This window comes from Labrus mixtus, chromosome 22 (assembly GCF_963584025.1).
Source record: "Labrus mixtus chromosome 22, fLabMix1.1, whole genome shotgun sequence".
In the NCBI taxonomy this organism is placed as follows: Eukaryota; Metazoa; Chordata; class Actinopteri; order Labriformes; family Labridae; genus Labrus; species Labrus mixtus.
Genome location: NC_083633.1, coordinates 21,813,604 through 21,826,103, shown reverse-complemented (window position 1 = coordinate 21,826,103; position 12,500 = coordinate 21,813,604). Strand labels below are relative to the sequence as shown.

General features: G+C 41.6%; 1 protein-coding gene across 3 annotated transcripts in view; it reads right to left on the bottom strand.

Moving 5' to 3' along the window:
• Window positions 1-1,005: 1,005 nt before the first annotated feature.
• The window catches only part of LOC132956461 (CD63 antigen-like), a 15,678-nt gene continuing 4,183 nt past the window's right edge, over window positions 1,006-12,500 (bottom strand). For 2 of the 3 annotated variants that reach the window (XM_061029929.1, XM_061029928.1), the window contains 8 exons: window positions 10,447-10,503; window positions 8,437-8,556; window positions 8,263-8,337; window positions 7,221-7,316; window positions 6,892-7,011; window positions 6,526-6,558; window positions 2,849-2,932; window positions 1,006-1,957 (listed from right to left, as the gene is read on the bottom strand). In XM_061029929.1, the coding sequence (XP_060885912.1) occupies window positions 1,865-1,957; window positions 2,849-2,932; window positions 6,526-6,558; window positions 6,892-7,011; window positions 7,221-7,316; window positions 8,263-8,337; window positions 8,437-8,556; window positions 10,447-10,503 (678 nt within the window). In that variant the 3' untranslated portion in view covers window positions 1,006-1,864. Of the gene's footprint in view, window positions 1,958-2,848; window positions 2,933-6,525; window positions 6,559-6,891; window positions 7,012-7,220; window positions 7,317-8,262; window positions 8,338-8,436; window positions 8,557-10,446; window positions 10,504-12,500 lie in introns of those variants that run through there. The other variant, XR_009666034.1, reaches the window with a different exon arrangement.

Here is a 12,500-nt window from a genome sequence, read left to right as displayed (position 1 = left end):
CATGATTCTGGTCTCATTTCATGTTAGAAGAAACAGCTCACCACCCACCCTTTCAGATCCTCGTGTTCCATCCTCGTTTGAAATGGTGCATTCAGGTGGTGTCGGACACATCGGAAAATCAGGTTTCCGAGTTGTAGAATGACACATGAACGCCTGCTCAAGTCAGAGCAACAACTCTGAGACTCGGGAAAGAGTGAGACTTGATGCTCAGTTAATGTTAAGATATGTTTTATTATTTCTGTAGGTCATGTTGTCTTGTTGTCAGACTCACTTTGATCAGGTTTGTTCGTCTCAGAGATAACGATGCAGCCACTAGATCCAGAGTGATTAAAACCCTTTGAGTTCATCATTAATCTGAATATTTATATGTCCCTGGTTGGTTGTCTGCCTCTCCATTGTATCATATGAATGTACTGTGGAGGATAAAGAAGGCATTTGAATCAGACCGGGTTGTACAGTCACTTTGTCGTCTGGTGTTTGCTGCCATCTAGAGGTGACTTTATTCAGTAAGAGGACAAAAGTGCACATGATAGTCGCTACAACACCCTGCATGCAGGGGAGGGAAACGCCATCCTCCTCAAAGCAGACATATTTAAAGGACCAATCAGTGAGATGATAAAGGTATCTTACTATCTGATCATTAAGGAAACATGTTGAAGTGCTGGCTTCTCTGACAACAATGCAGCAGCCAGTATGTCCTCCTTCTAACTTTAGATTCTGCTCCTGAATGCTCTGGATTTGTTTGGACCAGAGAAGGTAGGCGCTTTTAAGACCGTTTTGGACACCCCTTGGTTTGTCAGATATGAGAGCAGTTATCAGGTCAACAGGTGTTGCAGTGATGGAAGCGGGCAAGAGAAGTGGTTCAGATAGAAGTGATTGTACCCGACCTAAAAAGCCTCTGGAGAGACAGCTCTCTACAATGTTTAGAATTTAGACTGCAGTACTCATTTTAAACACTAGAGGTCAGAGTGACATACTGACAAATACTGACATGAACACACGACGTAGACGTAAAGGTTAGTCAGTTTATTCTGAAACAATACAAGTACAGATTTCACAATAAAACACTTCCTTTCAGAGTATTTGTATTACACTTGAATTTTTTTTTTTTTTACTTTTAAAGGTAAAGATCAAATACGGCAGCTTGGTTAGTGGACCTACATTTAAAATAAAAATAGTTGGACAATCTAGGAGTAACTGGTGACGGGCTCATAGTCCAATGAGATCATGAGTCATGTCTGCGTCGACTTTTAGGCCGTGACACGAGAACGAGCCACTGAAAACAGAACAGACAATGTTTTGATAACAACCTCTGTACCAGTAGTAGGCGCTGTGACTGTGTAATGAAATGCTCATGGTCACATCCTTTTCTTTCTACAGAGTGGTGAGGTCACCCTGAACTACAAAGAGTGAGCAGCACAAACAGAACTCAGGAGTCGGCCATTGTTGTTGTAGTCCACCTACTCGCTCGGGGCTTTTATCTGGAAGAGTAATGAGCATGTGTGTATAGTCTCCGTTTTTTAAAGGATGGATATTAAATCTGTCGTTCTCTAAATCTCTGGTAATATATTTTAGCTAATGACCTTCTCGGGTTAATCATGCTGCAGTCAGAAGTTGTCATGGACGAATTCAGAAGCTGCTTCTTTGTTCAATACATCTTTGTTACACATGCACGATTATAATACTAAGTCAGATAATCACAAAACCAACAAAATAAATGTTTGCGGAATTTTCACAATACGACAATACGTCTTTTGTTAAAGGGCAGAAATGCAGTTTTTAAAAAAAAGGAAAGAAGAACAGGTCATAAATGGACAGCAGAGTCCTCCATTTACAGTACAGAGGTTAAAGTTCAGGGGTGTCTTCAGTAGCCCTTCATGGCGATGGACGATCCTCCTGCGCTGTCATGACGTCTGACCTGATAGATCATCAGCAGGGAGACCAGCAGGCCCAGCAGCTATAAAGACGGACACTTACTTAGACCAACAGACAAATCTCAAACACTTTCAATTAAAAAACAAGTTAAAGATATTTTGTACATTTTAAGACATTTCCTCCAAAATCCAGCAATGTTTTCTTTCCTTGTCATCTAAATCTGACTGTTAGCTCGTCAAGCTAACACAAAGCCGTGGCTACACAAGATATAATGTGTACAAAAATACATTTGAAGTGTACAAAACTCCAACCTCATCAAAGATTTCTCAAAAGTTAATGAAGCAAGATAACAGGAAGAAACAAATCCAAAATCTAAGAGCTTGGATCCACTAACACAGGATGTCTGCAATTTGAACACAAAGTTTTTAAATCTACTCATGACTGGCAAAACAATTGCTCTATTCAACCTGCAGGAGCTACAGGATGTTCAGCTAAACTATGATTCTATGTTACGGTTAGGGTATTGAGGGATCCACTGATAAAAACGTCTTAATATTATCAGGTTTATACACACAGTGTGAATAATAATGTCCCTGCAGGCGTCCACCTGTCAATCAGGTCAGGTCAGGTTATTGTGAATAACTCTTATCCTTCATCAAACCAAAACTGATGAGTCATCAAAACATTCACCCCCCGTACAGTGTGTGCCGATCCAGACATGAGCTAATCACACCTATTTGTTTTTTTTTCACTTTTGCAAAAGTCTGGGAAAATTTATTCTGTTGAGGTGACCAATAAGTTTCATACCTCCAAGACTTATTAATCCCATTTCGTTCCTTTATATCACCAGATGTAATCATTGGTCTGTCCAACTTACAAAAGTTCAGTATAAGTAACAAAGTCTTTAAAGACAAGGGGGATTAACCCCTCTGTTTTAAATATTTCAAACACTGAAAGCATCAGTTTAGCTTACTGCAGTGACAGCAAATCCAAAGAAGAAAGCCATGACGAGCTGGAAGACGATGTTGATCCACTTAAAGATGAAGCTGCTGCAGCTCTGCAAAAACAAAAAACAATAAGGTAATTATTTGGAAAATTCATAGGTCAGTTTGACTGTTGTTTGGTTGGTCCTTTGATTGGTCAGTTGGTTGGTTGATTGGTTGATTGGTCAGTTGGTTGGTTGGTTGGTTGGTTGGTTGGATAGATGGTTGATTGGTCAGTTGGTTGGTTGGTTGGATGGTTGGATGGTTGTTGGTTGGTTGGTTGGTTGGATGGTTGGATGGTTGATTGGATGAATGGTTGATCGGTCAGTTGGTTGGTTGGGTGGATGGTTGGATGGTTGTTGGTTGGTTGGTTGGATGGTTGGATGGTTGTTGGTTGATTGGTCAGTTGGTTGGATGGTTGGATGGTTGGTTGGTTGATTGGTCAGTTGGTTGGTTGGATGAATGGTTGATTGGTCAGTTGGTTGGATGGTTGTTGGTTGATTGGTCAGTTGGTTGGTTGGTTGGATGGTTGGTTGGTTGGTTGATTGGTCAGTTGGTTGGATGGATGGTTGGTTGGTTGGATGGTTGGTTGGTTGGTTGATTGGTCAGTTGGTTGGATGGTTGGATGGATGGTTGGTTGGTTGATTGGTCAGTTGGTTGGTTGGTTGGTTGATTGGTCAGTTGGTTGGTTGGTTGGTTGGTTGGATGGTTGTTGGTTGGATGGTTGGATGGTTGGATGGTTGATTGGATGAATGGTTGATCGGTCAGTTGGTTGGTTGGGTGGATGGTTGGATGGTTGTTGGTTGGTTGGTTGGATGGTTGGATGGTTGTTGGTTGGTTGGTTGGATGGTTGGATGGTTGATTGGATGAATGGTTGATCGGTCAGTTGGTTGGTTGGGTGGATGGTTGGATGGTTGTTGGTTGGTTGGTTGGTTGGATGGTTGGATGGTTGGATGGTTGTTGGTTGATTGGTCAGTTGGTTGGATGGTTGGATGGTTGGTTGGTTGATTGGTCAGTTGGTTGGTTGGTTGGATGGTTGTTGGTTGATTGGTCAGTTGGTTGGTTGGTTGGATGGTTGGTTGGTTGATTGGTCAGTTCGTTGGGTGGATGGTTGGTTGGTTGGATGGTTGGTTGGTTGGTTGATTGGTCAGTTGGTTGGTTGGATGGTTGGATGGATGGTTGGTTGGATGGTTGGTTGGTTGATTGGTCAGTTGGTTGGATGGTTGGATGGATGGTTGGTTGGATGGTTGGTTGGTTGATTGGTCAGTTGGTTGGATGGTTGGATGGATGGTTGGTTGGTTGATTGGTCAGTTGGTTGGAAGGTTGGATGGTTGGTTGGTTGGTTAGTTGGATGGTTGGTTGGTTGATTGGTCAGTTGGTTGGATGGTTGGTTGGTTGATTGGTCAGTTGGTTGGTTGGATGTTTGGTTGGTTGATTGGTCAGTTGGTTGATTGGTCAGTTGATTGGTTGGTTGGATGGTTGGTTGATTGGTCAGTTGGTTGGTTGGTTGGTTGGTTGGTTGGATGGATGGTTGGTTGTTTGGCTGGTCAGTTGGTTGGTCAGTTGGTTGGATGGATGGTTGGTTGATTGGTCAGTTGGTTGATTGGATGGTTGGTTGTTTGGTTGGTCAGTAGGTTGGTTGATTGGATGGTTGGTTGGTTGGTTGGTTGGTTGGTCAGTTGGTTGGATGAATGGATGGTTGGTTGGTTGATTGGTCAGTTGGTTGGTTGATTGATTGGTTGGTTGGTTGATTGGATAGTTGGTTGGTTGGTTGGTTGGTTGGATGTTTGGTTGGTTGATTGGTCAGTTGGTTGGTTGGTTGGTTGGTTGGTTGGTTGGTTGGTTGGTTGGTTGGTTGATTGGATGGTTGGTCAGTTGGTTGGTTGGTTGGTTGGTTGGTTGGTTGGTTGGTTGGATGGTTGGTTGTTTGGTTGGTCAGTTGGTTGGTCAGTTGGTTGGATGGATGGATGGTTAGTTGGTTGATTGGTCAGTTGGTTGGTTGGTTGGTTGGTTGGTTGGTTGGTTGGTTGGTTGATTGGATGGTTGGTTGGTTGGTTGGTTGGTTGATTGGATGGTTGGTTGGTTGGTTGGTTGGTTGGTTGGTTGGTTGGTTGGTCAGTTGGTTGGATGGATGGATGGTTGGTTGGTTGATTGGTCAGTTGGTTGGTTGGTTGGTTGGTTGGTTGGTTGGTTGGTTGGTTGGTTGGATGTTTGGTTGGTTGATTGGTCAATTGGTTGGTTGGTTGGTTGATTGGATGGATGGTTGGTTGGTTGGTTGGTTGGTTGATTGGATGGATGGATGGTTGGTTGGTTGATTGGTCAGTTGGTTGGTTGGTTGGTTGGTTGGATGGTTGGTTGTTTGGTTGGTTGTTTGGTTGGTCAGTTGGTTGGATGGATGGATGGTTGGTTGGTTGGTTGGTTGGTTGGTCAGTTGGTTGGATGGATGGATGGTTGGTTGGTTGATTGGTCAGTTGGTTGGTTGGTTGGTTGGTTGGTTGGTTGGTTGGTTGATTGGATAGTTGGTTGGTTGGTTGGTTGGTTGGTTGGTTGGATGTTTGGTTGGTTGATTGGTCAGTTGGTTGGTTGGTTGGTTGGTTGGTTGGTTGGTTGGTTGGTTGGTTGATTGGATGGTTGGTCAGTTGGTTGGTTGGTTGGTTGGTTGGTTGGATGGTTGGTTGTTTGGTTGGTCAGTTGGTTGGTCAGTTGGTTGGATGGATGGATGGTTAGTTGGTTGATTGGTCAGTTGGTTGGTTGGTTGGTTGGTTGGTTGGTTGGTTGGTTGATTGGATGGTTGGTTGGTTGGTTGGTTGGATGGTTGGTTGGTTGGTTGATTGGATGGTTGGTTGGTTGGTTGGTTGGTTGGTTGGTTGGTTGGTCAGTTGGTTGGATGGATGGATGGTTGGTTGGTTGATTGGTCAGTTGGTTGGTTGGTTGGTTGGTTGGTTGGTTGGTTGGATGTTTGGTTGGTTGATTGGTCAATTGGTTGGTTGGTTGGTTGATTGGATGGATGGTTGGTTGGTTGATTGGTCAGTTGGTTGGTTGGTTGGTTGATTGGATGGATGGTTAGTTGGTTGATTGGTCAGTTGGTTGGTTGGTTGGTTGGTTGGTTGGTTGGTTGGTTGGATGGTTGGTTGGTTGATTGGTCAGTTGGTTGGTTGGTTGGTTGGTTGGTTGGTTGGTTGGTTGGTTGGTTGGATGTTTGGTTGGTTGATTGGTCAGTTGGTTGGTTGGTTGATTGGATGGATGGATGGTTGGTTGGTTGGATGGTTGGTTGGTTGGTCAGTTGGTTGGATGGATGGATGGTTGGTTGGTTGATTGGTCAGTTGGTTGGTTGGTTGGTTGGTTGGTTGGTTGGTTGGTTGGTTGGTTGGTTGGATGTTTGGTTGGTTGATTGGTCAGTTGGTTGGTTGGTTGGTTGGTTGGTTGGTTGGTTGGTTGGTTGGTTGGTTGGTTGGTTGATTGGTCAGTTGGTTGGTTGGTTGGTTGGTTGGTTGATTGGTCAGTTGGTTGGTTGGTTGGTTGGTTGGTTGATTGGTCAGTTGGTTGGTTGGTTGGTTGGTTGGTTGGATGGTTGGTTGTTTGGTTGGTCAGTTGGTTGGTCAGTTGGTTGGTCAGTTGGTTGGTTGATTGGTCAGTTTGTTGGATGGATGGTTGGATGGTTAAATACCTGGTCATAGATTGTATCTGGGCCTGTGGTTCCCTGTAATTATAAAATAATGATATTGTTATGATAATACTGAATCACTCAAACATATATTTGCCAAGAAGAAAAGAAACTGAAACACTTGTACTATTCGGGATGTTACTTATAAAGTCCTTGTTGGGAAGTGCCTCAATCTTGAAACCAGTTATCTGATGCATTAAAGGGGCACCAGTTCTTACTTTCCGAAACAACAATCTGACATTGTCAACATTTAGGACCTGTCTTAGTTCAAGTGTTCCAGTTTCATTCATGTACAAGCTTCTCCAAACCAATATCCCCTAGAGGGATTAACTAAGTAGTTTGAATGTAAATAGATTTAACAACACCAACCTGAGGTTTTGCCTTGCATACAGATTGAAAAGAAAATCCTCCATTCTGACGGTTGCACTCACAAGACTTGGGGATAGTGTCACCCCAGTCTGAGGCGCCTTTCACTCCACAGCACTTACCCTGCAACCACATAATGAGTTTCAGCTGGTTTGAACACACAAGATGTTCAATATGACAAATTGAAAGGGAGATAATAAGTGTTCTGTTTCATGAAGCTTCAGCTTAAACTTCTCCGTTTGAATAATTCATTATTACTGTAACACTCGTCCTTGTAGAGCTCATTAGAAGCAGCACACTAATAAGGGAAATAGAACACATAAAAACATTACAAGTTCCTGAATCCTTTCAAGTAAGTCTCTCAGATTTTTATCTTCCATGTAGGGCTCGACCATTTCAGCGGTGGCGCTGTCCAATTTATGTTTAATCTACAAGAAGAGAAAAGAACGTTAGGGTCAAAATATGAAGGAGGATGACTGAGAAAACCAGAAGTCAAAGTTAGCATCATAGCAGACAGTAAATAGAGCAATAATAAAGACATTAGGAGTAAAGTAAAGGCTGGCTTTCTTAACAGATAAAAACAAAACGTGGGAGACCACCAACATGAGGACCAGTTAAACTGATTTTTAATATTATAATCCACAAACACACACACGCCTGCCGTCTATAGTAAGATATTTCGGTGGCTATTCCACAGACACAAGATCTCGTAGAAACTATCGTGAACAATCGTGACTTCACAAGAAAACAAATGACAATGAATGTGGTCAGCTGGCTGCGTGGTTTGTCTTATAAAGACACTTGTGTTGTTGCCAAAATGACACAAGCTGCTCTTGTCTTAAATATCCCACTCGGCTCGGGCTCAGTTGTGTTTACATGTTGACTCATTGGCTATGGTGGTATTTCATAAATATCAAGTTTGATATATATGATTCCTGATCGGGCTGCCCTTACTCGATCATAGGCAGTAAAATAATCATACTGACACCACAAACTTGAGGGTTATTTGGACAAATAATTGGTTGCGTCAAGTTTTAAATTGGGCCATTCCCCCGATCTTGGGGAGGAGGAGGGAATCAGGCCCAAAATCATCTTTTGGGTAGACTGCCAGACACTGTAGTAAAACTAGAAGTGAGATGAATAGGAAAACAAGCAAGAAGAAGGAAGCGCAAAGTAGATTGACACATAAAGAGCAAGAGCAATGGAAGCGTCAGGATATACAGTATATGTTGACAGAAAACTTAAACGATAGACACAGTTTGAAGACCACCACAAGAGAGGGTGAAGGGAATTTGGAGTCGAGACAGAAATAAGCATGCCAATGGTTAAAAAAAAGACAAAGATAGATGGTATTATCTGAGGTAAATGTCTGACCTTGTCCCTAAAGACAACGACAACAATGCCAATGATCATCATGATGATCATCCCAAGGGCCATGAAGCCTGCGAACTGCAAGGGAGGTAACATTCAGGGATTATCAAGACACAAACATTTCTTGTTTGAATGATAGACAGAAGGTTACAGTTTGTTGGGGGCTCTTGTACGTACTATTTTGAGGACGAGGGATTTCTCAGAGCATCCTGCATAGATTCCCAGACAGGAGATGCAGAGGATGCCGATGGCAAACACCCACAACCAAGCAAAGCTGGGAGAACTAACTGCCGCCAACTAGTCCACCATGGAAGGAAAATGGAGAGACCAAAAAAACACAAAATAACAATGTAAAAGAGGCAGGCATTATTCAACATTTTGTTCAAATATCCAATAAAAAATGGACCTTACATCGTTGAAGTAGTAAATATAGTCTAGTTTAGTTTTCAAAGATATTTATTCCTGTTTTGAAGGGAATTAGACTTTTTTTTGTATTTGATTTTAAACACACCACCCACCAATCCCCCTTCACAGAAGGACAACTTTATTAATATGTACTCTTATGAACTGGTATATTAAAATTAAACTATCTGCAGTGATCCAGTATACATTGTTTATAGTTTACTGTTTTTTCTGCTCATTTTGATATAATTCTGTATGTCAGCATTTCCACTGTGGGGGAGTGAAAATGGACACCTGCAGTGTGTGCAAAACACAGCATCTTCATTGGCTGGTACTTTCAAAGGAAGTTGTAACTCTCCTGGAGCTCTAACCCTAACGCTGACATCCTGTTCAGTATGACAACTCGCCTACCTGTCATTACACAGCAGGTCCTGTTAGCATGATAAGCTAGGCTACCTGTCATCACGCAGCAGGTCCTATTAGCATGATAAGCTAGGCTACCTGTCGTCACGCAGCAGGTCCTGTTAGCATGATAAGCTAGGCTACCTGTCGTCACTAGGCTAGCTAGGCAACAGCCCCAACCCTGAGATTGATTGACACATGAACAGACCACGACTTGTGGTGCGTTAGTGATGATTTCCTATTGGTTAAAACAGCAACAGCCTTGGCGACGATACTGTTTGACATATTTACAGACAGTTCGGTCTTGTTAGCATGGTGTATTGTTTTGGTTGGTAAAACCTTATTAGGGTTTTATAGATATTTGTGGGGACTCTGGACACAAAGCTTGATTCAGACAACATTTACTAGCTTTTGATTGTCCAGATCAGATGAAATGGACACCACATAAATAGGGTCCAATACTTCTTTTGAACGGCCATTTATTTTTCCAATTAGGATTTTAAGACAGAAATATTTAAACGGGTATCAAGTTTCAGCCTTAACAAATGAAAACCCTCCATCCCAGTGAGGATGTGATTTGGAAAATGTTGGACAGAAATGGAAAGATAACTGGATTGGATGAAAAACATAATGAGTTAAATCACCGTCTCCATGGTGAGAGATCTGATTTTGCATTGCCATTAGAGCGTTCCTGTTTCTCTCCTGCAGAGAAAGTCGACTGTGAGAATGGAAAAACCTCCCCGGCAACATCTGTTCTGGATTAACTAAAGAAATGAAAGACTCCACGACGTGCTGGCAGCTGTTCGCGTGTTCATAAACACTCTCAAGGCTTCACCACAACTCCTTCTAAACATTTCCAAACAGGTACGACAGAGTGCAGGATTGTGCGTGGGATGTTGTGACTACAAACCAGCCTTTATATTCAAAAACACAAACCCCCCCCCAAATAAATCCTCACGAATCGCTCTGAGAATATTCAGTTTCTTACATAACCCCGACCGACACCTTCATGTGCCGTGTCTGCACTACGGGCTGGTGACGGGAGGTTTGGATAATCAGCATAGAGCCTGTAACACTCTGAAACGTACACCTGATTGTTTAAACTGTTGTTCACATCTGGAACCGATTAACCGACGACTCTGGCTGCCAACACACATCACGTAACCAGAAAATGTAAACGCATATTTGGCAGAGCCCACTCTCCCGATCTTCATCTTCATCATCTTCATCATTCAGGTCGTAGGTGTTCATAAAGAGCTGGGTCTTTCACTTCTTCTTAAAGGTGCAGAGGGACTCTGCAGATCCAATTGTCTTCATGTCGATGCCACAGTGAAGAACATGTGGGGGGTGCAGACTGTTGTTGTTGTTGTTGTTGTTGTTTACCTGTTGGTTGTAGGCGCTGAGTTCCACCGCCCCGTAGATCAGCACACATCCAAGGATCTGAGGACACATTACAGAAGTCAGGATCTGCAAGCTTATGTTAATCTAAAAGTATGTTATATGATTGGCAATGAATTTTGTGTAAATGTGGGAGTTCCGAGTCTACAACGGCCTTAAGGGTCACGTATTCTATAAAATCCTCTTCTCCATGTTCCTCTAACATGTGTCTCTAGTCCAGGCATGGGCAAACTACGGCCCGCAGGCCATATACGGCCCGTTGGGCTTTTTAATCCGGCCCGCCGAACTTGTCCAAATTATATTATTATTAAATTAAATTGTATTATAATTAAACCTCGTTCGTTTTCCCCTGTAATGCCCGCGTTTCCCCAATAGATGGCGCACTTCAGAGTGTGGTGTATTATTCCCTTTGCCCTATGAACCCGTATGAGCCCTTCTGGAAAGATGAGCGGATCAAAGAAAAGAAAAGTGGACAGTGAATGCAGAGTGTTTAATACGGAGTGGACAACTAAATATTTGTTCACTGAAGTCCGATCAAAGGCTGTATGCCTGATATGCCAAGAAACTGTCGCAGTTTTCAAAGAGTACAGTATCAGCCGTCACTTTGCTATGAAGCATGCTAACTATGCTAGCAAGCAGTCCACGCAAGAACGGGCGGCTGCGACGTGGTCAGACACAGCTCAGGGGTTTATAGACATGATCAAATACAGGATCAGAGTGGATTTAGAAGCTCTGAGATTCATTTACACTGAAGAGGAGGAGAATATGAGACCTTTAATAAAAACATTGTGCACAACAACAGATAATAATTAATATGAACAGAGAGCATAAAAAAACTCTTAAAAGATTAAATCTAGGTTGTAAAGTTACGTTCATGGTTGGAACAACATTAAAGGTGTGAACTATAAACCGTTATTTCTACTTCTCCAGCGAGGTCATTTCTTCTGATGAATTCTGGGCTTTTATTTGTCTTGATGTAGTTTCTGCATTCAGACACCAGAGGGAGACAAAGCTTTAACAACATGAAGACTATTGGCTGCAGCTGAGACCCTAAAATAAACTCTGACAACCCAGTGTTGATGATTACACATTATAAAATAGTTCAAATAATCTCATCATCAAAGTTTAACTTTATTTTATTGTAGAAAACACGTTTTGAAAAGCAGGCTAATTAAGACAGAAGGTCAAAGGTCGACCTTGTTTTGATCAGGAAAGGTTTTGAAGGGGCGGAGCTTTGAAGGTCGTTATTTCTGAACGTTTTTTTGGTTAAGTTTTGCTTTTTTTTTCATGGAAGTCGTTCAAATCAAACGGCCGTTAGATTGCAGGCAGCCTCTCTAAACTCCGCCCTCTTTAGTGTTTTATTTTTTCCAGTTGTGAGCGGCAGCAGAAAGAAAACTCACAAGGGGAGAAAAAAGGGCAACATGACACCCCTCCCCCACTTCTGCTAGGTTTGAAGTATTTACTGGAAACAACAGTTAACAACAAACAGAATCAAGAAAACAGGAACATGAGCAGCTGTACACTCAAACACTCACCTGGACAACGTTTACATTTCTACTTTCTGAGAATCAGACTTATTCTTTCTCTGGACAGGAGGCTGTTTTACTCCGTGTCAAAGTAGAATAAAATGTAAATAACACTTTTTTTTAAAAATATGATTCTTGTTTTAAAATCGTCAAATATGTTTAAAAAATCCCCCGAGGGATAAAACGATTAAATAATAAAGACAAAAAGGTTTTACGTCCTCGATGCTTTTCTGCCTTCAGTGTTTCATCGTTTTGTCCCAAAGACAGAACTTTAAATAAACTTTAAATAAAGTTTAAATAAAGTTTAAATAAACTTTAAATACAATTTAATTTTAAATAAAGTTTGAATAAAGTTTAAATAAAGTTTAGATAAAGTTTAAATACAGTTTAAATACAGTTTAAATAAAGTTTAAATACAGTTTAAATAAAGTTTAAATACAATTTAATTTTAAATAAAGTTTAAATACAGTTTAAATAAAGTTTAAATAAAGTTTAAATACAATTTAATTTTAA